We start from the raw sequence: 13,072 nt of genomic DNA, 5'->3' as shown, positions 1-13,072 counted from the left end.
AGCACTTCTGCCCCCCAGGCACACTGGCTGCCTGAGTATGCCTCTGAGCATTCCACACAGAAAACCCAACAGGTGCCTCAGGGCCTTTGCACTTGCTCTTCCCCCTGTTTCACTGCTCTCTCCCAGACTTTTGCCCTCTGGTTCCTCTAATTCATTGGAGTCTCTGCTCAAATGTCACATCCTGAGACAGGACTTCCGTGACTGCTTCTCTGGGGCAGCCCCCACTTTTGCCGCTCTTCATCTCCCTACCACACTTTGTTTTTCTTTCCAGTATTCATCAACCTGACATAACATTTACTTATCTGGTTTTTGTCTGTCTCCCTGACTTGTCTGCTACCATATCCCCAGCACTCAGCATAGTAGAAACTCAAACACTTGTCAAATGAATGAATGAATGAACAAGTTAACACTGAAAAGACCCAGGCTCCTGTCATCCCATGTAACACTGAATGAGGTTTCCCTGCATACGTGCTAAGTCACTTCAGTTATGTCCGACTCTTTGTGACCCTATGAACTGTAGCCCATCAGGCTCCCCTGTCCATGGGATTCTCCCGGCAAGAATGCTGGAATGGGCTGCCATGCCCTTCTCCAGGGAGTCTTCCCAACCCAGGGATCAAACTCACGTTTTCTTACATCTGCATTGGCAGGCAGGGTTTTTTTTACCCTTAGCACCTCTGGATTTCCCTGTGCCCTGATAATTGTATGCTTGTCCCAGCCCATTTAACCAGAAAGCTAAGTAATTCTTCAAGTCCAGACAGCATCCCAGGTTTGTTCCAGGCATGCTAGGCTTTCAGGATCCCATTTCTATGTGAGCAGGACCCCATTCAGCCCATGGAAGGCTCTTGGAATCAGGACTGCGTGAGCATGTCTCACCCCTCAGCTGTGGAGCTCCTCGGGGCAGGAACTGCGTTTTCCTTCTTTCTACATCCCCATGCCCAAGCTTCCCAGGTGTCTCAGATGGTAGAGAATTTGTCTGCAATGCAGGAGACCTGGGTTCAATCCCTGAGTCAGGAAGATTCTCCCGGAGAAGGGAATGGCTACCCACTCCAGTATTCTTGCCTGGAGAATCCATGGACAGAGCAGTTTTGTGGGCTACATTCCATGGGGTCACAAAGAGTCAGACACGACTAAGTGACTAACACACTTACTTGCTTATGCCCAAGCCAAGGTCTCTGTGCCCTGGCGGACCCGTACGCGTCCTCCCACCCCAGCCTGAGCCTCATAGGCACTTCAGCTGGACCACGCCATTTAACCTTCACTATCATCCTCATAGTGGAAACACTATCCCACATGACATGTGAGGAAACTGAGGCTCTGAAGCTGGACCAACACGGTCACAGAGCAGGCCTTGGCAGAGGTAGCCCCAAGTTGTACAGTCCCCAGAGCGCTGCTTTCAGCGCCCCCTCACTGGGCCCCGCCTGCCCCACCAGTGCCATCGGGAGCAAGATCCACGTTCAAAACCCAGGGCTAGCCACTCCTGAGCTGAGGGTCCCCAGGCAAGTTACTGAGAGGTGACAACGATACCCACCTCGTGGGCTGCTATGAATATCATACATACAATCTTAGAACAGTTGCCTGGTACAGAGTCAAGTGCTCAGCAGGCATAGATAATTACTGAGTGGGGCCTTCGTGGTGGTCTAGTGGCTGAGACTCATGCTTCCAATACAGGAGGCCTGACTTTGATCCCTGGTCAGAACTAGGCCCCACAAGCCGTAACTAAAGATGTCATATGCTGCAGTGAAGACCAGAGATCACCTGTGCCACAACTAAGACCCAGCATAGCCCAGGAAATAGATATTGGAATAAAAAAACTACTGAGAGGATGCCAGGGATGCTTTTAAGAGGCTCTTGGTGAAACCCTGCAAACAGAAGCCTCCCCATGACACAAGTAGGTCATACTCTCATGTCCTTAGGGACAAGGCACTTGAGCTGCTCAGATGACAGTCTGGGAAGAGGTCAGTGCTTTTGATTGTCCCTTCAGCCCTAGGACATGGGAATGCTTGTCACCCCATTTAGCACATGTGGAAACCAAGGCTCAGAAAACGTGAGTTGGTTGCTCCGAACCGCACGGCCCACGGGCGCAGGGTCTGTTCACCGGCACACCCAGCACGCACACGTTTCACTTGCACGACCTTCAGCGGCCAGCCCATTCAGAGCCAGTTCTCATACCTGGGACCCACCTCCTGTGACACCCTGGTGCTCAGGGAGGACAGAGCTTGCGTGCCCCCGAGGCCCACACCTGAGGGGCCTGTGGAATGACGTTACAAGGTGGGCCGGCCCTGTCCACCCCCCAGGGCCAGGCCTCCTCCCCTCTCCTCCAGATCTCCTCCTGCTCACAGGAGACCTTATTGACCAGAGGTCAAACCAATCTCCTCACCCCGGGTCCCTGAGGGGCGCTGTCCCGCCCGGAAGCAGCCTCCCATTAATGATTTTCCTCCTGGCCCACTGGGCAGAGGCAGCCGGGTGACCCAGGGTCAGCAAGGCTATGCGGGGCCATTCCCAGGGTGTGGGGACAATCCATCTTGCCCAGCTCCCACCATCTGAACCACACTCTAGGGCCAGGTCAATCCCAAGGGAGGTCACCGGGTGGCCTCCGACATGGAGACAGAGTCCGTCCATTTGGAAAGGTGGGGAGCGCCCTGGGCTTCCTGGGCCGGGCCTCTGGGGGCTGCAGGTCTTTGCACGGGCCGGATCCTCCATGGCTGAGTCCCTTTGCTGTCCACCCGAAACTATCACAGCACTGTCAATCAGATACACTCCAACACAACACAAAAGCCCCGGGTAAAGCCTCGCATGTGTGCTGTCGTGTCCGACTCTTTCGCGACCCCATGGACTGTAGCCCGCCAGGCTCTTCTCTCCATGGGATTCTCCAGGCAAGAATACTAGAGGGGATTGCCATTTCCTTTTCCAGAGGCTCTTCCCGACCCAGGGATCAAACCCGTGTCTCCTGCAATGCGGGCAGATTCTCTACCGCTGCACCACCTGGGTCTACAAGACAAAATAAAAAGTTAAAAAAAAAAAGGCACCCAGTCCCCTCTGCCTGTCTGGCCCCTGCCCCAGGTATCTCCTCTGGAAGGTACCTGTTTCCTCTCCACTGGCCTCAGGTTGGGTTATAGCCTGTGGGCACTACTGTAACGCATTGTTCATTGTCCCCGGAGTCCAGTTTACCTGGTGTACCCCTAAATCTCCACCTTTGCACCTGGCAAGTGTTTGCCATACAACTGCGGCTGGGATGAGGGGGTCCTGGCAGCCAAAATCAGCCCACCACTTACTAACCAGATGAGCTGAGTAACAAGAGAGGGTTTTTAAAGCCATCAGTTGCTAAGCTCTCCTCTGTTCCAGGCTTTCTGCTAAGAAGACCTCAAGACACGGTACCTCATCACACTTCTTCAGCCTCCTGTGGAGGAAGGCCCAGCACCGGTCCACCTCTCCGGGTCTGCCTACGGAGCTCAGGGAGAGCAGCACCACTCGGGAGGGTCCTTTCCCTCCCTTTACTGCTACTTGGCCTCACCGCCCAAGGGGGGCCCATCTTCCAGGCCTTCCTAGAGCAGCCAGAGCTGCTCTCTACCCGGCTAACAGCTGTCCAGGTGCATAACCACCAGAGGTGCTGAAAGGCTGCAGTGTGACAGGAATCAAAAGGCCGCAGCTCTCATGAGGTGAGCAGGGATGGACAGGCAGGGTGTCTCCTGGGGCAGAGATCAGTGCCTTATAAGAGGCTCTCCTCCCGCCCACCACATACCTGCCTTTTGGGTCAAGACAGCTTTTCCCACAACAGGGGAGCCTGCGATGGGGGTCCTCCTGAAGCCTGACCGAGACCACGATTGCCTCCTGGGGCCCGCCTCCCTCACCTGAGGGCTTGGGCTCTGATGGGAATATTCACGCCCAGACCCAGGAATTGCACAGGGGCAGCAATGGCCCAATGGGTTCAATTGTCCCCCCTCCGGCTGTGCCCCAGAACGTAGCATGAACGTGGTGGTGCTTGGTGGAACAGAGCTCGCTATCTCTGCCTGCAGCCTCACGGCGGGGGGGCTCCCCTATTCCAGAATCCATCTGGCTGCCCCCATCCATAGCAAAGCACCCACACGTAGTCCTTTACCATCCAGCCCCCACCCACCTTCCAAGCCTCCTCCCTTAGGCACCTTGGAGGGAAACTAACATGTGTGAAAAGATGCTGGGGTGAGCCCCCCACGCCAGGGCCAGCTTCCAGGTTTCCATCTCCTCAATCCCTCATGACTCTGAAGGCATGTTTGCAGGAATTTCCTGTTTTTTCCTGGGCCCACCTCCCACCATCGGCCACATCTCCTACACACACACCTGACATCTAGACACCCACATCACACACGTTCAGCAAGGTAACTGACACTCGCTGACCTCAAGTGTGACCTGGCTCCATTGCAAATCACCAACTTATTCGACTTCTCTAACCCTCAGTTTTCTCATCAGCAGAATGAGATTGCTTACAATTATTTATCTCAGAAAACCATTCGTAATCATTAGGTACCTTTTTTCTTTTTCTTTTGTCTAAACAGCCACAACTTATGGAGCATGTCCTCTGTGCTAAGAACAACTTTAAGTAAATTATCTCATGTTGTCCTCAGAGCAGCCCTATGAGTCAGTATGATCATTATCCTCATTTCCCAGATTAGGAAACTGAGGCTCAGATAGGTTACATTGCACAGAATTGGTGCAAAAAAGGATCAAGATTTGGATCCAGCTCAGCTTAGGACGCACACTCCCCTCCTCTTCAGCCTGGCCTGCTTCTCTCTGCTTTTCCCTTCTCTCTGTCACCCACCTCTCCCCGATTCAGGAAAGCAGTTGACTCTGGCCACAAGCCAGTGGGGCAGGGGCTGAGGTGGAGGATTAAACATGAAAGGACTGAAGGCCTTGAGCTCCCCATCCTACCTAAGAGAGGAGGATGGGCTCAGACTGCCCCCTCCCGCCCAGGTCCCCATTCTTGAGGCCTCACAAAACCCGTGCCCCTGTCTCCAGGCAGCCTGCCCAGAAAGGGAGGGTCTCCCCGGTCCCAGGAGAGGCAGCCCCCAGACTTCCGGCCACATTCCACCACCGCCTGCCTCCTGCTCTAGGAGCAGCATCGGGTCAGCCGCGCCGAGGCCTTTCAGAGCTTCTCCAGATTCTGGATTCAACCCCAAGACCTGCACTCCCTTCCAGGAGTGGTCCCTGGTAGAGTCAGCACCCTCTCCAAGCTGAAAGGCAGCTCCCAAACTCTTCCTCGAGAGCAAGCCTGGCCTCCTGCCCAGGATCTGATGCCAATCATAGAGCTCTGTGGATTATTATTGTCCTTGAGAGCGAAACTTACGCTGGCACCCACCTAGTGGGCACGTGCTCAGGGCCAGGGCCTGAGCTAAGCACTTCATAGGCCCCGCTTCCTCACTGCTCGCAGGACCTGAGCAGGTTAATGCGATCGCCACCCCCATGATGCAGGGAGACGCAGAGAGGCCGAGGGATCTGCCCAAGGTGGACGAACTCGGATGCGCCAAGACCAGGGCCTGTCTCTGGCTCCAGAGCCCGTCAGATTCCCCAAGCAGCCACCCTTGGACAGGAAGGGGAGGAGAAAGGCCGGGCCACCCCTGAATCTGAGCTTGGCTCACTCAGACCCAGGCCCCACCCACCCTGCAGCTCCGGGCTCCTCCCCTCTCTGCCGTCACACTCACCATATCCATCCCAGTCAGGACAGAGTGACCCTCCAAAGGGTACTTCCCCACCCCCAGCCTGTCCATTAAGCTCCCGGGGTTGTCAATGTATTGACTGGCAGGGCTGAGCATCACCACGGGAGGGGATGCTGCCACCCAAGGCGCTGACCGGGGGCGCCTCCTCCCCATACATCAGCCTCTCTGTACAGATCGTCAATATGGGCGCTGCAGCCAGTCAACCCTGGAGCCAGCTTGTGGGAGGGGGCAGGACTCCAACAGACCCACACTCCCTTCTTTCCTCCCTTTCTCATCCCTTCCAGTCCCTTTTCCTGGAAGCCCTTGGGTGGGGAGAATGGTCCTGCATGTCAAAGAGGTAATAAATAAGCCCTTTATTCCGGCATTCAAGGCCCATCATGGCCTTTTACATCACCCCCATCCCTGAACTTTACGCACCAGCCACTCCAGCCAGTGTGGAGTCCCCTGAGCACAGCAGGCTGTTCCCTGCTCCTTGCAGAAATGCTCCATGTGCCTGCAAAGGCTTTTCTGTGCACACACACACACACACACACACACACACAGAGGCAGGCTCAGACTCTTTGCCCAGCTTGTTCTTTTTTCAAGACTCAAATGGAACTCCTTCCCTGGCCAGATCCTCCCTTTACCCTGAGTCTATTTTCAAGGCCCTTCATCAGAACACCCTCTGCACAGATTTCGCACAAGTCCCCGAGTGTTGGGACAGATCCTGAATACCCTGTGGCCCCCAGCTGGTACAGGGTTGAGGGGGTTCAATCCAGGTGCCCGGCCCTCAGGGAAGCTGCTCCCCACAGCCCTCTACTCGCTGACCTGACATTGGAGCCGCACGGTCGGCTGTGCCAGGCCTCCTCTGACTTCAGGAACCGGGGCTGGCGGACAGGCAGGACTCGGGGCACACCAGAGTCAAATGCGTCACAGCGGCTCGTAGTCACTGAGCGCTGGTAACCAGCCGGGTGCTGCAGCAGGAGCTTCCCCCGGGGACCACAGTGCGCCCCGACAGCAACCCCAAGGGGGGTCCCACCTTTGTGCTCTTATTAAAGCTGAGCCACAGAGGAGCCAGAATTCCCTCAATCATGCAGCTTCCAGGTGGCCGAGGCGGGGTATGACCCAGGTAGGTTGAATCCAGAGCCTGAGCTCCTATTCATCCCTGTGAGCCCCAGCAGAGAAAGCACTGGGTCATGGAGCAGTGAGAAAGTGGGAAGGGGTTCTGAGGCAGAGGTGGGAAGGGGAGAGTGGTAAAAAGCCACTCTGCCCAAAGCACCTGCCATCTCTTCACAGCACATTCAGGAGAAATGCCGAAGCCTCAGATATCTTCTGCATCCTGCTCAAAACCCAGTCCAGGGTCAGCCATGATTGCTGATGAGAAGCACCATAATTGAATGCCTCCCGCATATCAGGTTCATGATATGGCTTCAGTGACTGTCCCCAAGGAGTGGTGTTACTGTTCCTATTTCTCAACTGATGAGGAGATAAGAGGCTCAGAGAGGTTAAAGAGCTTTCCCAAGGGCACCCAGCCTGCGAGCGATGCACTGAGGGTAAACTTCAGACCTAAACCCAAGATCCGTGCTCAGACAGGAGGGGCCTGATAGCACCGATGCAAGGGGCAGGTCCTTCTGGCTTTCTCCAGCACCGTGCAGCATGTCAGCACACACAGAGCGTATAATCCATCGAACAACTGCAATGACGCAGTTATTTACCGAGCGTAGCCACGGTGCTAGCTGCTCTGTGCCCACCGTCCTAGTTAGTCCTCCTCACCACAGCCCTTACGAAGCAGGTACCTTCCACGGCTCCATTACACAGACGGGGAAAACTGAGTGCCAAGGGTGGAAGGCTAAGAAATTTGCCAAACAGCTGCTCAGCAGCACAGATAGGATTCAAACCAAGATTTCTCCTATGTCAAGGCCCACACATTCACGCTTCACAGAAGCTGCCTTGCTCACTTCACTGACACCCAGGTGGATAAACTGAGGCACAGTGAGGGAGGCCACCCAGCGAGCCAAGGATGGAGCTAGGACTCCAAACCAAGCGTCCTCAGCACGTTTCCGCTCTGTGGCCCATGGGGGGCTCTTCTTTGGCCCCATCCTCAGCAAAGCAGTATTTTAAATGAACTTGAGGCCTTATGCCATTTGGATGTCAGAGTAAACAAAAGCCAGTCACCTCCCAGCCACAATCAGCAAGTCTGCCTAAAGCCTGAGGGCCTGCTTACCCTTCGATGTTTCCGAACAAATCCCAATGCTCAGACCTAAGGAGCCAACAGCAGGCCCTGGCCCTGCCTGAGGCCCGGTGGCTCTCCTCAGCCTCACTGGCAAGGCCCGTGGCATTACCCTCCCCTAAGTGGTTGGCCACAGGTTCCTGTGAGTGAGGGGCAAGCGCAACCCAGCACAAGATAGGGAGCACACAGACATCCATCAGACAACTCCTGCCCTCAGAAAGAAAACAATCAACCCCTTCCTTCGCCCCAGTCGCCAAGAGGTAGAGTGTCGTGGGCAAGTGGAGCTTACGCCACTCACGGGACAGTGGAGGGAGTCCTCCCAGAGCAAAGTCTTGAAATGCCAGTAAGATTTCAGAGCCCTGGGCTCTGCACTCCCCCCTGCTCCACATCCTTAGGGAGGAGGAACTGTTTTACTGGTTGTTTCCTTCCCATTCTATCCACGCAAAAGCCGAGACCCAGAGAGGTTAAGTAACTTGCCCAAGATCACACAGCAAAGACAAGGCAGAGTGACTCTCTGAACCTGGCCGACTTGGAGCCTCTGAAGTGCTGTTTCACAAGCCCGGGTCCTAGAGTGGCTAAGCTAGAGGTGAATCGCACTCTGCCTCACTCTCCTGCCATGCAACCGAGGGCAGATTACTTCTTGCCCCTGAGCCTCACTCCCTTCATCTGAGAATTCCTAATCTCAGGCTGCCTGCGAGGCACAGCCTAGGTGCTGTGAGGAACCGTCCTTCACGTAACGAGCCCGCAGCACCTGGCGGGAGCTCCCGGTGAGGGTGTCAGCCCGACACCCTGCTTTCCCATGCCAAGAACGTCTCTGATCAGGACCAGCTGAGGGCAGAAAGTCTCCTCCCTGTCCCCACCCACCTCCTTCTGGGGGCCCACAGTGCCCTTATAGTCTCCAGGGCAGGGAAGAGGCAACGCTGTGGCCCTGACATGCTACCCAGAGCTTGCTGGACCCTGGCAGTGCCAACCACAGGAAATTTTAAAAATCCACCTCCTTGCCTCAGAGCAGGTGACACTCCTGGACTGCAGGAAGGCTGACAGGGTGCCCCTCTCCCCTTCCACGTGGGGAGAGGGCTGAACCCACCAGCCCTGTGCCCCCTACAAAACTCCCACCTCCAGCTTGGAAACCCTTTTAGACCAGAACATCCCAGGACGAACAGGGCCTGAAGACACCAGATCAGATGCCCTCAACCACAGACAGCCCCCAGGCCTCCACCAGCTCTGATCCCAACTACAGGGATCCTATCATGGAGACTTAACCAGATCACCAGATCTCTCCTTCAGGACCCCTAGCATCTCTCTGGAGACTCAGTGTCCCCATCAGTATGCTTTCAGTATCTCTCGAAAAGTCTGCCTGGTGTGCTGGAAAGAATACGAGATCCTGATTTCAGAGAGCTGAAGCTTAGCCGTGGCCTTGAACAAACTGCTTTCCCACTCTGGGCCTCAGTTTCTCCATCTGGGAGATGGGAATATCATCCTCACCTCCTTCAGTCTCCCTTGCCATGAGGTAGCAACAACGAAACAGACTTCCTGATGCAAGAGCCACTTGGAAATTCTTACAGGCAAAACTTGCTCAATAAAGGCAGGTCATTTCTCCCCCGCCTTGGTTTCCCCCTCTGTCAGCCAGGAGGCCACTCCCTGCCTCTCAGCACTTCACATCCTGGAAAGGAAGGCGCTGAAGGAGCTCCTGTGAATCTGGCACCCTCCCTCTCTAGACCAGGGGCTCCATGAGGCCAGGAAGCGACTGGCCTTGCTCCAGGGCCAGCAAGAACCAGGCTTGCGGCCAACATGTGAGGAAGGGACACCTGACTGGTCAGACGGACGGATGCATGAGGCTGCTTCTTGAAAAATTAAAAGTGCAACCCAACAGGACTGCTTTCCATTCTTTTGAAGTCCCAGAGGACTCTGTCTCTGGCTTCCCCACCCTAGTGAACTGGAAGAAAGCTTCTAAACCGCACTGAGGAGGCCAGGTGTAGGGGTGGTCAGGACAAGGCCTGGAAGGACACTTCCAGACTTGAACAAGCGTGGCGAGGGAGGAAGCAGCACTGTGGGAGGCGGGACCGGGGGTGGGGGGGGTGGGGGGGGGGCCCTCCAGCCTCACAGCCTGTCTGGGGAAGGCCAGGACCTGGCGGAGCCCGGCGGCAGGAACAATGTCAGGCAGGTGCCAGTGGAGCTGCGTGAAAGGCCCAGCCCGGTGTCATTGTCAGCGCTCAGCCAAGTGCAGAAAAGCAATTTACTGGTCACGCCGCTTGCTCCCCTTGGAAATTTTTAAAATTCTTCCGATTTGAGCTATCCACGGTGTCCCAAGTCGTGTGGAGAAAGGATTTTATTAAATTCCCAGCTTCTAGCTCCTGGGGGTTGCCGGTGGGGGAGGGTGGGGCTCACCACATCTCGGGGTGGGGGCAGTGTCTGGCATTGACTGTGCTCAAGGAAATGTGGCTGGGGGCAGGGGCCCAGTGGGGGCTTGGTGGCTAATAGATGGGAAGAGGCAGGAGCCCAGAAACTCCATTGCTAGGACTGGACCAGTTCTCCAAAACTCTAGGGCCGGGAGGGAAGGACGTTAGGTATATAGAGTTTCTGACAGAGCCTCGTGCCCTCCTGGGTGATGAGAATCCGCAAAACCTCTTCAACACCTTCATATGCCATCTCATCCTCAGGGCCCCCACGATAAAACTAAGTCTCACAAAGGTCCATGTATAGGGAAAGATGGAACTGGGGTTCAGGACCGTCCACAGGATGGCAGAGTCCTGAGCCTTCCTACCATGCAGGGGGCCTCGCTGGGTACTGCTCACAACCACCCTCCAAATGCCCACTGTCCCGGAAATAGCTGCTCTCTTGGTGGTGGCCCAACACTGCAGTAGGGAGCAGACTCCAGACTCCTGCAGACTCCTGTGGGCGACCCACCCCTCACCTTCACCTCTAAGACCACTCCTCTTGGCCCTAGAGCATAAAGGAGGATTTGCACCTGCCAACCTTGTCTGTAACTCCCTGGGGTAGTGTTGCTTTACCTTTCAGCCATCATGGGTGCTTTCCAAACTCCATGGGGAGCTGAGAACGCTCTCACAGACACTGCATACTTGGGCATCATTTTGAATACTGTTTCAAACCCCTTCCCCATAATCCCATCCTTAGACATCCCAAGGGTACAAGGACCATGAGTTAAAAACATTAGTCAGACCTAAGGCAGTTTAGAAGGGAAAAGACTGCAAAGGGGAGGGGTGGGGCAGTGAGGGGAGGGGAGAGGAGGAAGGCTCCCTCACCTGCTTGAAGACTTAACCCAGACGGGCCACCCCAGCTTCTTCCCCACAAAGGCTGGCTCTGGCTCTAGCCAGGACGTGAAGGCGGGATGCAGAGTCCAGCTTCCCTCCCTTACACTCTCCTAGCAAACACAAAGACCACAGAACATCCCCTCCTGGACCCCGCTTCAAGGACCAAGAGGCAGCAGACAACAAGAGGCTTGGGCAACAAAGTCTGAAACCATTTCTCTCTACTTCACGCCCATTTCATTGTCCCCGCTCCCAGGCTCAGGACACTGAGGAAGAGCTCTCACCCAGGTCCGACAAGCAGTTCCCTGCAGTGACCCTGGGGCTTGCCCTCTGCCTGGGGACTCAGCTGCAAACCAGGCAGGCCATGCCAGGCACTGGCCTCTCTCTCTGACACCAGCCATTCCCCACCCGGCCCCCGCCACCACATAGGGTCACATCTGCTTGGCAAACAGCCAGTCTTAAGTTACTGACTCCAGTTGTATTGATTCAAAGAGTCACCGGGGACCCCAGCCTGGCCAACAGAAGGAAAGAACCCATCAGTCTGTCCATCCATGCTTCCTGCCCGCAGCTCAAAGTCCATCTTGATGGTAACAATTTCCTCCTGGGAGTGGGAGGGGAGACGAGCAGACCCTCCACCACAGCCACTGCCGCTCCAGCACCACCCTCTGCTAGAAACCACCCTCTGCTAGAGACCGCTGTGCCAATGGCACAAAACACCCACACCTGGGAGAACCACCGTTTTCCCTGCTCGAGCTCCCCCTGGGCACCTCAAGAATCCAGAAAACCATGGCCTAAGCATATACTCTCTAGCCCTAGGAGGACACCTGCCTTCAGGCCAGAGGGGACAGGGGCAGACAGTTGGCCCCAGGCCAGCTCCTCCGAGGGTCCCTCCCGCAGAGCTCAGGTGGGCGGGGGGCTAGGGCAGCTGGCACGTCGTAGTCCCTTTTCCTCCGCGCACCCCCGCCCCGAGCTGAGGCAGCCTGGTCTGGTTCTAATCGCGCTGAAGTCGGCTCCCTCAGTTCCTCTTCTCTTTCCCTCCCGCCCCCCCGCACCCCCCCCCAACCCTCTTCCTTCATTTCCACGGCTTTGGAAGCACCAGCGTTCCAACTGTCTGCGTGCCAAGACCTTCCCGAGTCTGAAAGCTGCTGAAGTAACAGATCAGATTTTAGCAAGTGCTTTCCAGGCTGAGCGCCAAGCCCTCTTCTGATTCAGGAGAGTGAGCGAGCGGGGAGTGAGGCGAGGAAGCAGCCGAGGGCTGCACCACCTTGGGCCAGGGTGTGCGAAGCGCGGCCCGTTGCCTCGCAGGCAAGGGTCCCTCTGCTTAGGTGCTCCGCTCTGCGCCCTCTCTCCCGTCTCCCCTCCTAGCTCCACATCTCTCAAAGCTGCAAACGCCTCTGAAACCACAGGGTAATTTACAACTGAAGCTTTCTCCCTGGACTCGGAATCTACTCGGTTGAAAGGAGCCTTTTTGTTTGGAAGAGCGAGCGGAGATGGTGAAGAGACGGTTGGCAGAGAAAATCCCTCCGTCCTAACTCCTCGCCGGGGCCGAGGGGCTCGGAGCCCGGCACACTGTGGCGACTGAGCCCTCCGCTCCAAGGGTCTGCTCCCAGCCGAAGCGGACTGGGGCCGCGCCGGCCTGAGTCCAGCAACAGAGCCCCTTGCCCTTGGCCGGTTCCCCGCCCGCGCTGGGCGCACGCGGAGCCGCCCTTCGGCGCCCTGGGAACAGGTGCACCGTTCCACGCCCAGGAGGGGTGGGGCCCAGGGAGGGGGCGCGGCCCGGGGGAAGGGGACCGGCGCGTACCGGGAGGCACGGGCAGGTGGGTGCAGAGGGAAGGTCAGAGTCAGGAGCCCACGTACCTGTACCTGGAAGCACAGCAGCAGGAAGTGTAAACACCTGCGGGGGAGAG

At 56.4% G+C, this 13,072-nt stretch overlaps 1 protein-coding gene across 1 annotated transcript in view; it reads right to left on the bottom strand.

Annotated features, from left to right (window-relative positions):
- The window catches only part of FGF18 (fibroblast growth factor 18), a 36,518-nt gene that overhangs the window by 22,216 nt on the left and 1,230 nt on the right, over positions 1–13,072 (bottom strand). The window contains exon 2 of the mRNA XM_069555803.1: positions 13,023–13,059. Coding sequence (XP_069411904.1) covers positions 13,023–13,059 — 37 coding nt within the window. The remainder of the gene's footprint in view (positions 1–13,022; positions 13,060–13,072) is intronic.

The sequence above is a fragment of the Ovis canadensis genome, chromosome 16 (assembly GCF_042477335.2).
Source record: "Ovis canadensis isolate MfBH-ARS-UI-01 breed Bighorn chromosome 16, ARS-UI_OviCan_v2, whole genome shotgun sequence".
Taxonomy (NCBI): Eukaryota; Metazoa; Chordata; class Mammalia; order Artiodactyla; family Bovidae; genus Ovis; species Ovis canadensis.
This window is presented reverse-complemented; position numbering and strand designations above follow the sequence as displayed.